The sequence below is a fragment of the Centruroides vittatus genome, unplaced genomic scaffold (genome assembly GCF_030686945.1).
Source record: "Centruroides vittatus isolate TY-2023 unplaced genomic scaffold, ASM3068694v2 contig_723, whole genome shotgun sequence".
Classification (NCBI taxonomy): Eukaryota; Metazoa; Arthropoda; class Arachnida; order Scorpiones; family Buthidae; genus Centruroides; species Centruroides vittatus.
Window position 1 is genome coordinate 241,633 of NW_027122461.1, and position 17,964 is coordinate 259,596.

Sequence of the window (17,964 nt, forward strand, 5' to 3'; positions counted from 1 at the left end):
AAAATTGTATGCACTCGTGCTAGTGACCGTGGACATTATCACTTTGACTATATTGTATCTTGCAAACAAAATGAACCCTGGATTTTTATTATATTCTTTAATTTCCTTGTCTCATATTATGTAAAATAATGAAAATTGACCTATCAAATTTTCAGAATGAACTCAATTCTATAAGTCACACGGGAGATGTTTTGCTAATGCTTCGCTTCAATTATGAATAATAATCTCAGTATTAATGAAGGACTATTAGTGGTAAAATGGGAGACATGAAAAGATTTAATTACAATATAAACAGCAAAAATGTTAAGGGCAATGAAAGTAAAACTTGGAAGAAATAAAATATACTGAAATAATTAGGAACAGTTTAAGAGTGATTGATCTGAATCTGAATTGACTGAATGAGAAAAGCATGTCTGGTGTGGAAAAGACATAAAATGGTGGGGCTTGGAAAAAATATCAAGACATTACAAACAGAATATAAAGGACATGGACCAAGAAGAATATGGAAATAAATTAATCAGGACTTGAATAATCTTCTTCACAAACTGTGAAGGAAGATTATTGGAAGACAGAAAAAGAAGGACTAAACTGAAATAACAAAATGTTGAAGCAGGAGGATGATGATGATCATGATTTAAATTACAGTAAATATTATTTTAAGCATTAAATCCCAATATTTTAAAAAAATAAAATTTTATTTTACAGAAAATATATGCAAAATTTTGTGATATCATATAACATATATACATTATTTCTCATTCATAAAATGTATCATAATTATTACAATTAAACATCACTCAACAAATTTTAAAAATGTACAGTACATTCCTCCCTACCTTATATTATCATTCATATATGAAATTCCATAATGTGGTAAGAACACTTGGATTAGTTATTGGAATTTTATTGATCTGTAATGGGAGATCTGGATTCATAACTGATTAGTACTTCCAAAATTTATTACAAATGATGTAGGAAGCAATGTCAACTATCCCTCACCCATGCTAAACCAATTCCTTTGCAGATTAGTCTCACTTATAATGGATGAAATTGTGGCTAGCAAGACCTTAATAACAGTATCTTTTCCAAGTGGTTTTTTATTTATTATATTTATCTGTCTATAGTGTTTTTTTTTATGATTTTTAAATTTGTAACAGACTAATGAAAATCTTATCCAAGAAGCACCATATTTGAGTTTGCTCAGAGTGTTAAATGGTGTAGCCAAGGCCCTGAAAGCCACGTCACAGTATTTGACTTACACAGGATGTACGATTCTAGTTAGTATCAAATTCAGAATACAGACCAAGGCTAAGTGTTGATAAGCACGTATTTGTGGGCATCTTAAATCAAGAGGTAAGCAAATGCCTAGGTTAATTACTGGTATGCTTAAAACTGCCACTTGAACCTTCTTGGCGCATGTTAAAGGAGGACACAATTTCAGTTCTCTTCCAATTTAACAGATTTTTGTATTGTGATTTGAATGTCTCTGTTAGGTTATAAAGAACTAAAACAAAACACCCCAACTTTTCATCTGATTCTTTTAATAAAGTTTCATTGATTTAGATATAAACAACCCAGTAAATATTGAGGTGTTAAATGCCAAATTTAATTTTTCTTATTTAAAATTACCTTGTAACGAATTCCATGTTAAATCATTCTACTTTGTTTGAACTGATTCTTTTCCCAATTAATCTACTCGATTGGGTAAGATGTGAACTCTGAATGACAGATTTGCCACCACTCAGAGCTGTAGACCAGCTGTATGAGCAAAAAAAATCAATTGGAACCATGTGACCCCTTGGCAACATTTGCCCCCAAAGTTCAGTTTTTACTGCAAACCAGTATACTGCCTATTCTCCACTCTCTATGTCAGTCAGTGAGTGATCACTTGCCTTGACCAATGCTCCACAGGTAATCGAGTGCTTCGGTGCCTGCTATCACTCACTCCTCGGCATCCGCATGGCCATGCCGCCCACACCCCTAAAAACTATATAGCATCAAATACTCCACTAACAGTCGAGTGAGCCACTCGAAGCCGGCGGTTGCTTGGGCCAAATAGTTAAACGCCATAGTCTTAGCAGAACGACACAACCTGGAAGTAGGTTGATTTTGAGGGCAGAATCTCCTGAAGGGCCACATGTAGAGGTTCCTTTGACTCTTCCTACTATGGGTATGGTCTGTGGTTCTGATAATGTCCCAGTCTTCTCATTCAGAAGTGTAATTGTACCATCAGGGAATGCAATATAGTTTAAATACCAAAATTAAACAGAGCAAGTTAGATAGCATTTTAGTAATTACTCTTCTAAGAGGACGGTCGGATGGACAAACGGTTACGGCTGGCCTATACTACACAGATACCCGGAACCGAATCGGAACGGGTCGAAAAATCCCAGATATCTTTCGGGGGTGGTCATCTCTTACCATCTGGCCTCCCATCGTAGGTCCCTGCTGAACCCAAAGATCTTTAATTTTCGTTACAAGTACAATTAGTTACCTTGTCAATTGATCATACTTTAAAAAATGAAATTCTCTGAAATGTCTTGAGGATTTTTGTCCCAGCCGAAAATCCAGCTGCAATCCGCAGAAGCCAACAAGCTGATATTACATTAAAATTGATTTAAACTGTGAAAAGTATGATGCGAAAGAAAAACACGTACACGTATTGATCGATTAAAATAAATTTAATTTCGCGTTTGAAATAAATGGCACAAATTCTTTATAGACTCCCGCTGTTGCTCGGTGTTCGTATCGTAACCGTAATCCGCGTAGTACAGTTCCGTTACAAATGCCACCCGACAATACTACTTAACTAACGGGCGCGAAATTTAATCGGACTTAAACTAATAGAAAGGGATAGAAGAAAAAAGGAAAGAAGGATTATAGGATAGATGGGTACCCAATTTCTTGGCTGTTGTTGGACGCAGAACCTTGTCTCGACTTATAATACTCGTATGCTCTCTCTTAAATGACGGTTTCTTAGCGTTTTCTTCAAGTGATCGGATTCTCATCTCGATCTATTCCTTTTGGCCCTATTCCACAGAGCTCGCCAATTTCTCAATCTCGAGGTTCGTGTCCGGCCAAAGGATGTCCAGTGGAAGTTCCTTTTCCCTCCAGGCTCGTCGCCGTCTATTGTTTTCCCCTACCTCCTGGTGGACTACGGGTAAGTCCGAGTTCTCGGAAGTTCGAGACAATGAGACAAAGATAATTAGAAAGGAGGATAGATTTATAGAAATAGAATATAAATTGAACTAAAAACTATACATAAATAAAGGCGTACAGCCACAAAACAATTTCTGTTATGTAATTACGTAATCTGTAATTCTCAATGAAAGGATATGTTCGTGCTTATTTTTGTTATTTTATGACCTTTGTGATTTCGGTATTCCGCAAATTTAAAATATATGCTCTCCACCTCAAATTAGTAGTGTCTTGCCCCTGTACATGATACTTTTTCTTTAACAACAGAGTCGTGTCGGCCATCTATTAACTGCTTTCGGGGGAAAGGTTTTGAATTGAAATAACGTGATTTCCGGTCTGCATCGGAAATTCGGGTCCACCTCTCCCTAAAGTTTCCATATCTGGTCTAAAGTTTCGCCTATCTGTTCTCGAGATTAAGGAAAGACGGACGGACGACAATGGAAATTTAAAGGTCTGCAATTTTAAAACGGACGTCGTCGTCCATAACCAACCTTACGAAAACGTAAAGTCCCGCCTTCAATATTCTAAAAATTAATTACGTACGAAATATTTTAAAACTAAATCATAGATTAATAACTTCCACAACAACACCTTATCTCACTGAGAATTATTTATTAACTGTAACGAACGTTTTCAACCTGTTTTACAGGCCATCTTCAGGTTTTTAAAAATCGTGGAACATTTATGACTGTTCTTTTCGTACAGTACAGTTAAGAACACATTGCCTCACAAAGGATATAAAACTATTGTAATTGAAAAAGTGATAAGGAGTTATACGAAGAATAGAAAGAGAATGATAACAAAAAAGAACAAAATAACTAAGTTTACGTATAAGAAGAACATGACCGGTGTTATGAATAAAATAGCGGATTACCACGACTCCTAGAGAGATTTTCAAGAGAGCGCTCACCATTTATGACCTTTTAAGGAATGATAAAAAAGGAGAGCAAGCAGTGGTGATATTCGGCGGGTTCGCACAGGTTCGGCCGAACCCGTTGTTAAAATTTTCAGTTTTCCAAACCCACACGGAACAGACGGCCGGATGGCCGAGCGGTAAAGGTGGCAGCCTACCGCTCTGGGGGACCCAGGATCGAATCCGAACGGGTCGAATAATCCCCAGGAATTTTTCGGGGGTGGTCCGTTTGGATATGTCGGGCCCATCCCTCACCACCCGGTCGCCCCATTGTGGGCCTGGCCGAACCCATAATGGGCCTACTAAAAGAGGCCCTCTTAGTGCCCACAGGGTAGAAAGAGTTAAAAAAAAAAAAAACACACGGAACATTTCTCAGTGGGTTTGTTTGTTTTTTTTTAAATATATTAAAATATGCGTATTATACTCTGTAATACTACTAAACTAGGGCCTTATACCCCGTTCGTACCGAGTATTTCAATCTAGATTGTGAGCAAGGTCAGGGAGTATGTCTTGGTGCGATCTCTCTCGACCGTTTCAATCGAGGTTTAATCGATTCAAGAGTGTTCTTGAAAGTAGATCCAGTCATAAGAGAGATCCCAGAATGTCACGCGCGCAAGACAATACAAGATGGCTGTGGAACACGTGTCGGGCTATGGACAGCGAAAGAAAAAGTATAATGTATCTCGAGAGATGATGACATACATGTGCCTATTTCTAGAAGCGCCAAATTGCGGTAAAGAATTTCTCTGCCTTGAAAAAAAAAAAGAAAAAAAGGTCGACAGCTCTAAAATACTATTGTTACCTGGCCTTCTCCCATGGCTCGTTACGTTCTAAATACGCCACTGATTGTTAGACATATGGTTGCAAGAAAATGTATTGTATTTATTTCTAGCCAAAACCCATTTCGTTTGTCGGTGATTGTCAGGAAAAAAATTTCTGCTAGCGAACCCCTTGTTAAATATTTCGAATATCACCACTGAGAGCAGGCTAGAGTATACAGAATGTCGTATAAAAATGAACAATTGGGTTTGGAGAAAGAATACTTAGGGGTTACAAACACAAACCTCAATAAACGCCTTAAAGAACACACGTACGGCTTTGTCTAGAATGGCGCAAAGCGGTAGAAAGAGAGGAAGCTAGCATTATAAAACCGGTACACTCACCAACATTAGCGATGAATTTGGAAAAAGTTGAAATTTATAGAAGTAATCTTTTGGACAGATGTATCAATTATAAGGATGCCACAGCGTAGAAATATATGGTCGAAAAGAACTTATTAGAGAATTGTGCATATTGCTGTAATTTATTTTCTGGGTTCAAATAGCTCAAAATATTCCAAAGAATTTTGTATTTTAAATGTGTTTAGTTCGTAGTATATTTAACTTAAATATACTACGTATACTGTCTCTGATAGAACAATACATACTGGTATTGTAAACATTAATATGAAAAACATTTCACATTTCTTAAAATTTACTGGTATTATTTATAAAGGGGTAATTTTTCTACAATTTTAAAAAGAAAACAATGAAATTTTGAAAATATTTATTTCCAATTAAACTTACATGAAATAACCAATCATATTAATGTATTTAGGAATGAATTATTAAATTATTTAAAAAATAAATTTTGTTATCGTTTGGCGGCACTTCTATTCCCAAATTTCATCCATGTCTAAATGAATAAATTCTTTTGTAGTAACAGCATTTCTTTTAGAAGTAAAATTTTCGATTGTATCGGGTAAAATTTCTGTATTTTGTCCTCTTAATTGACGATTTGATAGATTATTCTTCGAAACCAAGTCTTTGTATTGATGTCGTGAATTTCTTTCTTTCTTCACGAAATCTTCTTCTTCCTCGATTAATCTTTCGTTCGCTTTGTCTAAAATCGTGCAAAGATCCACTTTAGATTTTTCGACTTCTTTGCCAGTCAATCCATTTACGATGTGATTTGTTTTAAAATCTCCTTTGTAGTTTAGACCACGATCCACAGACGATCTGTTGTACGCATCTCCGCAATGATTTACTCGGTTTGAGTTCTTCAAACACCCTTTTTTCATTTGAAGAACCGATGTTAGGTTGGTGTGTTCTATAGTATGAACCGTGTACAGATCGTGCGCTCTATCGTTTAATGAAAATTCGACTTTCTGTGTTGTTATGTCCTGAAATGAATCGGGATCCTCGTTCGATTTCGGGAGAGCATGCGAGACTTTTTCAGGCTGCAATCCGGAAGATTTTAGAAAATTATAAGTCTCATCTTCGTATGAATTAGTTCTGTTTACGTATTTGGATAATTTGACGTCGGTGTCTAAATCGGTTTCTTCCTCTTTCTCAGACGAATCGCTGGCGTAAGATACAAAGCTATATGTGGTTTCTACGCTACCGGAAACGGGAGTTTTAATTTTGACCATCGTCTGTACAGTTTCGGTTCCACTGGAGGAAGACGAATGGTTCTTATCCTTTTTATTTTTCGGTGATGTTGATTTTGAAGATAACAACGGAGTCGTTTCCTTGATATCATTGTCTCCCGGTATTTCCTCCAGTGACAAAACAGTTTCTTTACGTGCTTCTTGCGAACTAACGTACTAACCGATTCGGACTTCTTATCTCGCCCTCTTCACGCAGAGATGGATCGATATCGACGCAGAAGACGGACTTTGGTGGCTGGAGTCCTTCGTATTTCTCTTGTTTAGATGGTGTTTCGCGACATATCTTGGAGAAAATGTGCACGAGCGCAGTAGCGAGTAGAGATATAAACGATACTACAACGAAAGCAACCAATACTATGAAAATTGCTCGGCCTATTTTTTTCATTACGACCTTCGTTTCATGCTCGGTAAGCTTTCTGTTCACTTTAAAACCAGTTCTACTTTCTGGTAATTTATTTTCGTTACCTTTCTGCCTGATTGGACCAATTAACATTCTGTTGAGACGCGTTTTAAAATGATTCTCTTCCAAAAATCGAGCATTGTTGTCCAATTTTTCCGTTTCTTCCATTCCTTTTTTTGATTCGAGTTCTTTATTTGCAGTTTTTCGCTTAAAATACGATTCTTTGTACTTTTTATAATTTTCCACAAAAGCCTGGTCCTCATCAGTTGTGGAACCGAGGGACAGTAAGCTCTGTTTGTTGTTGTGTTTGTTTTTCAGACGTATCTTAAAGTTTTGTCCCGTAGGAGCATTCGTTAAAATGACTAATGGAATAATTACCATTAATATATGGCGTACGTTCATTGTGTATATTGGCACTTTAAAGCTCTTCTAGAATTATTTACTTTCGTACGTATTGTTAGGAAACTTTAACAATGTTCGTATTATTGAAATCGCGAGAATAAAATCATTTACGGAATTACGTGTCTATTGTTAGTTCTTTTATAGAATTATATATGTGGATTTAAGCCTATTTGAAGTCTCTCGTGGTTTCGGACAAGAACACGTGGAGTGACAAGATGCCGGGGCATGATCTGTTGAATTTTTGGTTAAACATTTCAAATGTTTTATACTTTGTTTTACATATTTACAGTAAAACACTACTACTTTTTTAACTTAGACATTTTAGAGTTTTCCTTTTTTGCTCTCTGAGAACAGAACTTCCTTTGTAACACGCAACTCCTACTACTTGACGTTCGGACATTTGATTTGGTCTGTAAGGACCGTTTGTTTCGGTGGTGTCATTTCCTGTCGTGAAAGCCTCTTAAACAAATCTGAAATTACCCCTAAAACTAACACATTTCCTCTCGAAAAATGAAACAAGTTTCCCTAAATAGCTTTTTTCCGTGTGCAATGCGTATCAAAAAAGTATTAGACTTTTGACAATCCAGAGGAACACAAATTTTTATTTCAAAGTGAAGGCAGGTAAGCGCATCTGAACAAAAAGCATCGTGTGATAAAGCGACCTACTCCGGATCACTATCATGTGTCTTTTGGAAACTCTACTAACCAATATGAGCAGACTTTACATTTTCCCCTAAATTTCCCCCATCCTACTGATTTCCCTTAAATTTAGGGGAAACACCAAAGTTATATTTCGTTTCGATTATCACCGACAGATGGCGGGAGTGTAAGTAAATGACAATAGAAAATTCAAGGTCAAACACGATAAAGTGTTATCCAAGGGATTTTAAAGGGCGATAACAGGACATTTTTATTATTGATCGGCTCACCTCGACATTATCGTCTATGTAAATTAATAAGCTATGATATATTCTCCGCCTTTCGTTTAATAAGTCTTCTATTATAAATAAGGTAGTTTTAAACAAAAATATTTTATGTAAAATGTTTGATAATTTATACATTTTAAAAAATATAACTGAATAAATTAATAGAATAACAGTCTTGATATTAAAATATTTTTGTAGTATTTTTTAAAAATTTGCTTAATGTATAAATTCTATATTTAAACATACGAAAGCGTCATGCTTACGTATGTCGCGTTTTAAAATTCGTTTGAACATCGCATCCAATGAGAACTTCTCTGATGTAATTCATCTGCATAAATTACGTAGCGCAGTTGTGGTTGAGTATGCAGGTAATTGTTACGAGCGTTACAAGGGGGTAGGAAGTGTTTACAGTAAACGTTACGTAATACTAGGCGGAATATCCGGTTAGTGTTATAGTGCTGCAGCACGCCTTGATACCGATTCAATCAGTATCGTTAATTTAAAATAATAATAAATATAATAACGAATATCGGATGACTTTAATTGGATAAGATTCGGTATCTAAAGTAATTAAATAACATTCAAAAAAACGCCATGGGGATATGCTTACATTCCTCAGAGTCTGCCATGAACACCACGTTTATTCTCAAAATCCTGGCGGATAAGCCACTGATACTAGACAATAAAAGATCCAGAAATCAAAATTTTCTACTACCTGAGATACCCGGGCTTTACTAGGGAAAACCCTCAGAAGGGAAATGCAGCTAAGCCCTTTTAAAGCGCCAAGGTCTGTAAATCGACTGGTGTTCTGTAATTAAATATGTAGGAATAAGCCATCAGAAGTTTTTTTGTCAAATGGTAACAACAACTCAGGCTTGTGTCAAACGATTCGTGACATTATGTTGGATTTTTGCCCATTTAAATTTGGAGTGCTGTTTATGTTACTGCTTTGTACGTTATTCATGTAATTAAAATAATGCTAATAAAACCGCTCAGTACCCAGTGCTGTATATTATTCCCTAGTATAATTAAGGGAGTTAATTGAGGATATACGTTACGTAACTTTGGGTTGTTTGTGCGAGAAGGCGTTACATGGGATGGGATGATAGTTGAAAAGATAATTAGAATTAGTCTATAAGAATTTATAGATAGAATTTTAATGCTGAAAATAATGTTTTTCTTTTATACAGATGATGCGTCTGATAGGTCTTGTATTTGCACTTGTGCATTTATCCAGACCGGAATACAGCTTCCAGAAAGAAATTATGGCTATGAAAGACATAGATTTAAAAGATATGCAGTTGAATTTAAAATCACAAAGTGGTTCTGTTTTAAAGGGACAGCTTGGGCTGGATTTTAGTATTGAGAAGCAAATGAAAAATTGCAAAGCTTTAGAGAGAAATTGCAAAAAGGTTATATGTATGGACGACGACAAACAGCGCATATTAACTATTAATAAAATTGAAGCGTCTGTGTCCTGTTACAATGTGGAATGGTCGGTCGACCAAGTTCGAGATTGCTACAGTCTCGGTGACAGATACTGGTATGGCGGAGGTGAAGTGGAGAATCAAAAATGGCCGTTGGAGAACGAAAATCGTCCGTCGGCGGCATATATCACCGGTGACTTTTTTCATTACCAATATGGCGGATTAGTGGAGAATGCGTGGCTGACCTCGGATGGTTTTGCAATATACTCTAGCCCAAGCTTAGATTTGCAAGTTAGTTTCAATGCCAGCGGAGACGATCGATTATGCATCTCGTCTTTGCAGATGCATAACGTGCCACGAAAAGCGCTGAATTACACGATCTGTTCGGGAGCAGACGTAAAAGAAGTTACGAAATACATGTTTAGTAATATTTGGAAGAAACCCGAGAGCATCCCGGATAAAATAATGTTAACCGAACCTGTATGGTCCACTTGGGCTTATTACAAAAAATTTGTTACACAATCCGCAGTAATAGAATTTGCTAATAATGTTTTAGATAGCAAAATTGGACTAAGTCACATCGAGATAGATGACAAATGGGAAGATTGTTACGGTAATCTTCAATTCGATAGGTTAAAATTTCCAGATCCTTCTTCCATGATCCAGCAATTAAACGATTCGGGAGTTAGAGTTACGTTTTGGGTTCACCCCTTCGCTAACGTGGAATGCGATGCCTTCAAAGAAGGCGAAGAGAAAGGATATTGGATACGCAAAAACTCTTCGGCAGGACCTCCTCAATTAGTGACGTGGTGGAATGGCGTTGGCGGCTATCTCGACACAACAAATCCTTCGGCCACCGAATGGTACTTGCAACGTTTAAGAGGTTTTAAGGAGAAATATAATATAAATGGTTTTAAATTCGATGCCGGAGAAGTATCTTGGATACCGCAAAATAGTTTTCTTTACAATGCAACGTATGTTAATCAGTTTACAAATCAATACGTCCAAACAGTTGCAGAATCGGGTGATAAAATGGCCGAAGTGCGATCGTCACACAATAATCAAAATATGAATTTTTTCTTGAGAATGCTGGATAGGAATTCGGTGTGGGGTTATAAAAACGGATTAAAAACTCTCATTCCTGCTTCTTTATTATTTTTTGTCTTTGGATATCCGTTTGTTTTACCCGATATGATTGGTGGTAACGACGAATTACCCGATAAAGAATTGTATATAAGATGGCTACAAACGAATGCCTTACTTCCCGCCATGCAATTTTCTTTTCCTCCTTGGTCTTACGACGACGAAGTGGTCGAAATTGCGCGAGAAATGGTTGGCCTCCATCGTAGAAATGCTCCTCGATTCATTCGATTAGCTAACGAAGCCTTGCGCACGGGCGTACCCATTATCAGACCACTTTGGTGGATTGACCCAAAAGATAAGGTTGCGTTGACGATCGATTCGGAATTTTTAGTCGGGGACGAATTATTAGTTGCACCGGTATTAGAGGAAGGTTCTAGAAGTAGAGACATTTATCTCCCTCGTGGAACTTGGAAAGACGAATTAAGAAATAACACGCATTCGGGACCAATTTGGTTACGTAAGTACAGTGTCGATTTAAAGGAACTACCACGTTTCACACAATTATAAACTTATTTCAAATATAGGGAACACAAGAAAAAGTCAAATAAAGTTCATAAAATTTAAAATTAAACAGAGTTTTTGTATACAAGTCTGATTTCATTTCATGGTTTTCGACTTTAAATTTAAGTTTTCTACTGATATAATATTCTAATCAGCTATAAGTTTGGAGTGTTTATCAAACGTATTAGCTGTGATTTTTTTTTTTTTTTTTTTTGAGATGGAATGAACCATCCTGGGATGAATTCGATTCGCTTCAGCGAATCGAATTCATTCCAGGATGGTTCATTCCGCGCTAGAAGAAAAAATGAATGATTCACGCTCCTTAACAGTGTATATTGTACAAATTGTTTTTAAAATAAACGTTATACATAAAACATTTGAGGATTTTTTCGGCGTGGAACATATTATCGTATTTTACATTAATTTCTATGGGAAAATTGTTTCGCTTAACGAGTGTTTCGCATTACGAGTAAGTCTGAAACGAATTATGCTCGTTAAGCGAGGTTTCACTGTATACTATTAACTAGTATTAACTATACTATTAAATTCGGACAAAATCATTCATTGTTTTCATTCAGACACTTGGCAAATTTCATCTTTAAAATACCTCCCGGAAGGCATCCCCCTAGGCAGATCGCCCTTAGGTTGCCATAACTTAACAAACAACAACAACAAAGGCCGGATGGCCGAGCGGTCAAGGTTAGCAGCCTGCCGCCCTGGGGGACCCGGGATCGAATCCGGACGGGACGAAAAATCCTCGGGAATTTTTCGGGGGTTGGTCCGTTCGGATATGTCGATCCCTGTCCCTCACCACCCGGCCGCCCCATTGTGGGCCTGGCCGAACCCATAATGGGCTTGCTATAAGAGGCCCTCTTAGTGCCCACAGGGCGGAAAGAGTTACAAAAAAAAAAAAAACAACAACTAAGTTTTTAAGAAATAGCATTTGAAAATTTTATTGTTTTAAAATTAATTCGACTTAGTTTCACCCTAATTTTAATTTTAAAATTTAAATACTAGTAATGCGTAGCGTTACTTTGTAAAAATGTCAAAGATTCCAGAGCAGCAGTCTGACGCATTTTCCACCGCGGCTATCCGGCAATTACTAGAAGGATATCAATTATGTATACATTCAGTTAAACGCCCGAAAATTTAGGGATATCCACTCGAACTATTGCACGAAAAATAATGAGGTTCACAATGGGATTCGAAACCGAACTGAAATCCATCGATAAGATCTAACAGTGTGTCCATTCAGTTCTTAAAACGGAAACAAGAAAAACAATGGAAAAACAAAGACATTCGATTCAGTTACCTGAAAACAAAGTGTAATCGTGAAAAGTATCGAGAGAAGTACTGACCTTCATTATCAAAATAATTTCCGAATCCTTTCGTACAAAAACTCACAAGGTTCCAATTCGGACGTTCCCAAAATGGCAGGCCGATGCCTTTTACCGCCTCAGGCACGGGCTTCGGTAGAGGGAGGCAGATAAGGCACTTACTCCTACTCGGGATTGAGTAAAAAATTCTACAAATTATAATCTTAACCATACGCCTTGGTACAATACTGTATTTCTATAATCTACTTGTGACAATAATTGACGTCTTAATTTTCGCGTTCGTACGCATCAGCTTTTACGACTGTTTATAAAACGCAGGGTACGCCACTATTCCGCCTTTGTTACGTCTCTATCAAGCAATTAATAAAAATAAATAGAATCATCGAGTCGACGTTTATATCGAAACAATTGAGAATTTGGCAGAAATTCATTTTCATCCCGAAAATATATTTCGCGTTAAAAAATCAAAATAATGGAATTACATAATCATGAAATTAGTAAATTAATTTATAATAGTAATTTCAGTAAAAAGGCAGTAAGTTTCTATTCTATATTACATTTTAATTTAAAAGTAATAATAGACAATGAATATTACACAAAGTTACGAAAAGTTACGTCACACCGAATTATAGAAGCTTTTGCGACACCAGATGGCGAAGTAAAGAAAATGGCGACCAAAGGTAAAGGTTCTTCCATATGATGTAGTTATAAAAATGTTTTTTAAACAAATGGAAATAACTATAAATTTGTAAATAAATTTATGAAGAAATTCAGAAACGTTCTAGTTTTAGCGTATATATATTTTAAACATTACAGTTTCTGATATTGTTTGTTTGTTTTGATCCCACATTCCAGATTATTTAAAAACTTGAAAGTACTTTCAAAAAACAGGCAAAGGAGTTATTATTAAGATTGCAGATATGAACGACACTGTCGGGATCTTACCGACGGAGCTGTAGAGAATGCCAGTAGGAGCAAAAATGTCAAGGGAACCGTACCTCCAAATGTGACCCTTTGCGAGATATAGCCCTCCAAAAACTGCCTACGGCCTGCTTCCTGGGCTTTCCTGGGAGTCACACTGCATTAAGTCTGTCGTGTGTTCAATGGCAGCCCGGCGTGGCCTTCGGACATTCCAATGATGTTTATCAATAAACAGTTAAGTTTGACGCACGACTCTTTGCGAGATATTTGCCTTTAAATGCAGAAACCTGACGGTGGCGGTTCCGGTCACTGTTTTGCTTTTGGACGTTGTGCTTTCCGGTGAGTTATGTTATAGTGGTGGCTGTCGGTGATAATAAATGCATTAACTTCTGACCAAACACGGTTGTAGGGAACCCATTCTGAATCAGCGGATTCTGCCCCATCGGTTCGTCTCACAAAATTAAAACAGTCAGATATTTCTACACAAAAAACTTTATTCTACACTCAGGGACCACCACTTAGCCCTTCCTCTCTCTCCTGTGTCCCGAACGACTCTCGCTGTCCCTCTTCCCGCCTTTTTCTCCCTTCTTTTTATGGTTCTTTGTTTATTCTTTTTTACAACCCTTTATTACCGCGTGCGGGTGAATTGCACCTGTTCCAACAAAACTGCAAGTGAGGGAGGATGAAGAGATCTGATATCACTACAACGATTTTTACCTTGAACTGGTACTACTGCCTATTTTTCGTGTTCTGTGTTGGTCAAGCAAGCCATTGAGTGATGACTCGCCTTGACCGACACGGAGCATGGAGAATACCTTGTGGAGCTCGCCTTGTCTGGTGCTCTGTGTGTAGTCGAGCACTGGTGCTCACTATCATTTAGGGGCAAGCCTCCATACCCTTCTAAAACTATATAACATCAAGTATTTTGTGAACAGTCAAATGGAATATTCAAAGCTGGCATAGTTGTGTGGGCTAAATAGTTAAATGCAATAATCTTAGTGGAGTGCATGGTGTGTAGCGCGACTCCCAATTGTGTTCAGCTGATCTAATGTAATCTGTGTTGTTTGACCTGGGATGATGGAATGATTCATACTTATTAACACAATTCTTTTGTTAGTCTTTATTTACAGAACTGTTATATGAGTGTGTATAGCAGAATTTTTAATAAATACAAGGAAACAACAGCATACCTAAGAATATGGCAAAGTACACGAAATTTCATAATTAAAATGCAATACCAAAAGAAAGTTATATTTTAAATTTTTAATTGCAATGTTTGGTGTGCTTTGCCATATTTTTAAATATGCAGTTATTGCAAACTGTGTGTATTCTTTAAATATTGGCAACAAATTGTAATTAGATAAACAAGATGACTTTTTCTTACAAAAAAGAAAAGAATTAAAGATGATTAAAATTAATGTTATAAATTTATGATTCTGAATTGTTGTAAAATGTTTTTCTGCTAAATGTTCTATAAAACAACATGACTATAAAATTACTACTATATATTGAGTATAAGTCACCAATTCTCTAACCCTTTTTTACTTCAATTTCTTTTTACATAGGATATTTTAGGGATAGATTCTAGGGTTAAAAATAAGCTTAAAATCTTCTAAAAACATTTTTCAAAATCCAGTTTGTTTTTGAGAGCTGGCCTGCCAAAAAATCATATCAGAAACCAATTTTAAACCGTAAAATATATATTGAAGCTACAGAATAGTCTTCATTTTTTGTTCGCAATCAACAGTGACAGTCCAAGTAATTTTAATCAGTTTTAAACCTCTTGTCAAATGGATACCACTGCTTGTTTTCCACTTCTGTGTTGCCAATGCATACCAACTAAAACTTTTCATTTTAAATGCTGAAAATGTTTTATTATATGTTAGATGGTGTGCACAAGTCATTAGTTTGCCAAATCCAATTATACATCCACAGAAAACATTTTGAGCAAATCTTGTAAATTATTCTATTTTGTAAAAAACAAAATGTTATTTAAAGTAACGTTTACATTGAATAACATTTTAATTACATTGAAAAACTCTTGCTTTCCAGCTATTTCATTTTTTACTGTAATGCCAGTGGATACAACAAAATCTTAAGTTGATAAGGCTTTGTTTGCTGTGGTAGGGCCTACTTAAGACACACTTACCTCAGTCTGTTGACGGAAGCATAAAAAACACAGAATTAAAAGTTAACATCTCTAATGTTATATGAGGAATTTGAGAAGTACTTTATTGGCAATCCAGATCTCAAAATCAAAGCTGATTTTGAAAAATTTTCATAGAGACTTTTAAATTTATTTTTAATCCAAGAAACTTTCTCTCTCAAAAAGAGAAGAAACTGTGAATATAGAAATTCAGACACTCGTGAAACCTTTGATAAAACAGCAAAAACATGACTAGCTCATATTGTTAATTTTCACAGCTCCCTTTGGAAAGCTTTAACTTTCTGCACATTTTCATCTGACATTCTTGGTAAACAAGAATTTTTTCCTTTACAAAGGTACTTTTACCCTGGGTTGATACTATTTGCATATGTTAGTTGGTTGATCAGTGTTAAATTGCCTTCTAAATTTACATTGCACTATGATTGTGATTTGAGAAACTACAGTACACAAAATGACTTTTCTTTCAGTATCACTATTTTCATTCCTTGTGTTATCTAGTGACTGAAATGAAAAATATTTGGTGGAAACAAACATATTTCTTTTAGGCAATATAAGACTCCTATCATAAGATTTGACAACCACTGCAATATACCCTGCAGAAAATTGCTTAGAAGAAAATGTAATCTGTAACCTGTGTCAGTGTACACCCTGAGGCTAGGGAGCAGCCATTGCTCCATAGGCATGAGTTTTCAATTGCAATTTCAAATCAATATATAACTTACCCCATCACTTAACCTATACTCCTTTCAAACTGTTTTTTAAATACAGATAACTAGCAAGTAATCCACATGAAAATATGGTTTTTTCATGCAGATTACTTGCTGGATTCATACTTTTTTGTGTGGATTCTATTTTATAAAGAATTTTTCCATCTTTTCAGCCTTGTGTTTAAGAGGTCAGTTTGGGCCATTATTATCTTTGAGATCAAATCTTTGTCCTGTGATAAACAAATATGCCAGTGAAGTTTCTGATGCTGCTAAACCTTCAAACCTTCCAACAAAAAAGAGACCTTATTCTCCTTTTCAAAATACAAGTAATAAACTGGAATATGCAATAGCTAGAGTCGACGACCTTCTTAATTGGGGAAGAAAGGTAAATTACTGTTGTTAAGTAAAAAGTGACGAAAAGAGTGTTTTTAAGTTATAACCTAATTTATTTTGTTAGAATTCCCTCTGGCCAATGACGTTTGGTCTTGCTTGCTGTGCTGTAGAGATGATGCACATGGCCGCTCCCAGATACGACATGGATCGTTACGGAGTGGTATTTAGGGCAAGTCCCAGGCAATCTGACGTTATGATCGTTGCAGGAACCCTCACTAATAAAATGGCTCCAGCATTGAGAAAAGTATGCTATAATAAAGTAACATATGCAAAATCAAACAGTATAACTATAATTCTGATACAATCAAATTTTGAAATTTTATAGGTGTACGATCAAATGCCAGAGCCTCGGTGGGTTATTTCAATGGGAAGTTGCGCTAATGGTGGTGGTTACTATCATTACTCTTACTCTGTAGTACGGGGATGTGATCGAATCGTACCAGTCGATATTTACGTCCCAGGTAACTCTCTTAAGTTAACTAAATTTTACAGAAATATAAATCTTATCATCTAAATATTTTCTTACAAATATTAATAGGATGCCCACCAACAGCAGAAGCACTATTGTATGGAGTTCTTCAGCTTCAGAAAAAAGTCAAAAGAATGAAAACTTTTCAGATGTGGTATCGCAAATGAAAGTATTGTATAATTTATGTAAAAAATATATTAATAAATTTATTAGACAGATCTATTTAGAAATAGTTGTATAGATTTTTAAATAAAAATACAAATGGGTTGTTGTTTAGCATAAAAAGAAAAAATTTTATTGTTATATTCATTATTAACATTAATAAGAATCATTTTGAGTTTTTTGCATTAATACAAATTGAATTAAATTAATACTGTGGAATGTCGATAGAAGTTTTGTATATCTCATGATCAAAACTGATATCAGTATTTCCAATATTTTTTTTTATTTACATTTATTATCTTTCTTGTATTGTAGTGGACATACAATACAAATAGGCTGAAACATCATCTATAATGTTTTGAAGAAAATTCGTAAACTCATTTTTCACACAATTATGCCTTTTTATAAAAGTATTTCTGTTAAATTTAATTTTTTCAAAGATTTTTACATTCATAATCTAAATTTTTTTA

General features: G+C 35.7%; 2 protein-coding genes across 2 annotated transcripts; both read left to right on the forward strand.

The window, feature by feature from the left end:
- Nucleotides 1–8,232: 8,232 nt before the first annotated feature.
- Nucleotides 8,233–11,408, forward strand: tobi (target of brain insulin). Its single transcript, XM_067276970.1, has 2 exons — nt 8,233–8,352; nt 9,458–11,408. The coding sequence occupies exon 2, from the start codon at nt 9,458–9,460 to the stop codon at nt 11,342–11,344; it is 1,887 nt and encodes a 628-aa protein (XP_067133071.1). The 5' UTR covers nt 8,233–8,352; the 3' UTR covers nt 11,345–11,408.
- A 1,928-nt stretch (nt 11,409–13,336) lies between these two features.
- On the forward strand, nt 13,337–17,554 carry LOC136980759 (NADH-quinone oxidoreductase subunit B 2-like). The gene is made up of 5 exons (XM_067276951.1): nt 13,337–13,355; nt 16,644–16,855; nt 16,928–17,107; nt 17,189–17,324; nt 17,402–17,554. The coding sequence occupies exons 1-5, from the start codon at nt 13,343–13,345 to the stop codon at nt 17,497–17,499; spliced, it is 639 nt and encodes a 212-aa protein (XP_067133052.1). The 5' UTR covers nt 13,337–13,342; the 3' UTR covers nt 17,500–17,554.
- The last annotated feature ends 410 nt before the right edge of the window (nt 17,555–17,964 follow it).

Coding starts and splice junctions, on each gene's coding strand:
- tobi (XM_067276970.1), top strand. CDS start 9,458: ATGATGCGTCTGATAGGTCTTGTATTTGCACTTGTGCATTTATCCAGA.
- LOC136980759 (XM_067276951.1), top strand. Junction 16,856..16,927: donor TTCTTAATTGGGGAAGAAAG/GTAAATTACTGT, acceptor TTATTTTGTTAG/AATTCCCTCTGGCCAATGAC. Junction 17,325..17,401: donor AGTCGATATTTACGTCCCAG/GTAACTCTCTTA, acceptor AAATATTAATAG/GATGCCCACCAACAGCAGAA.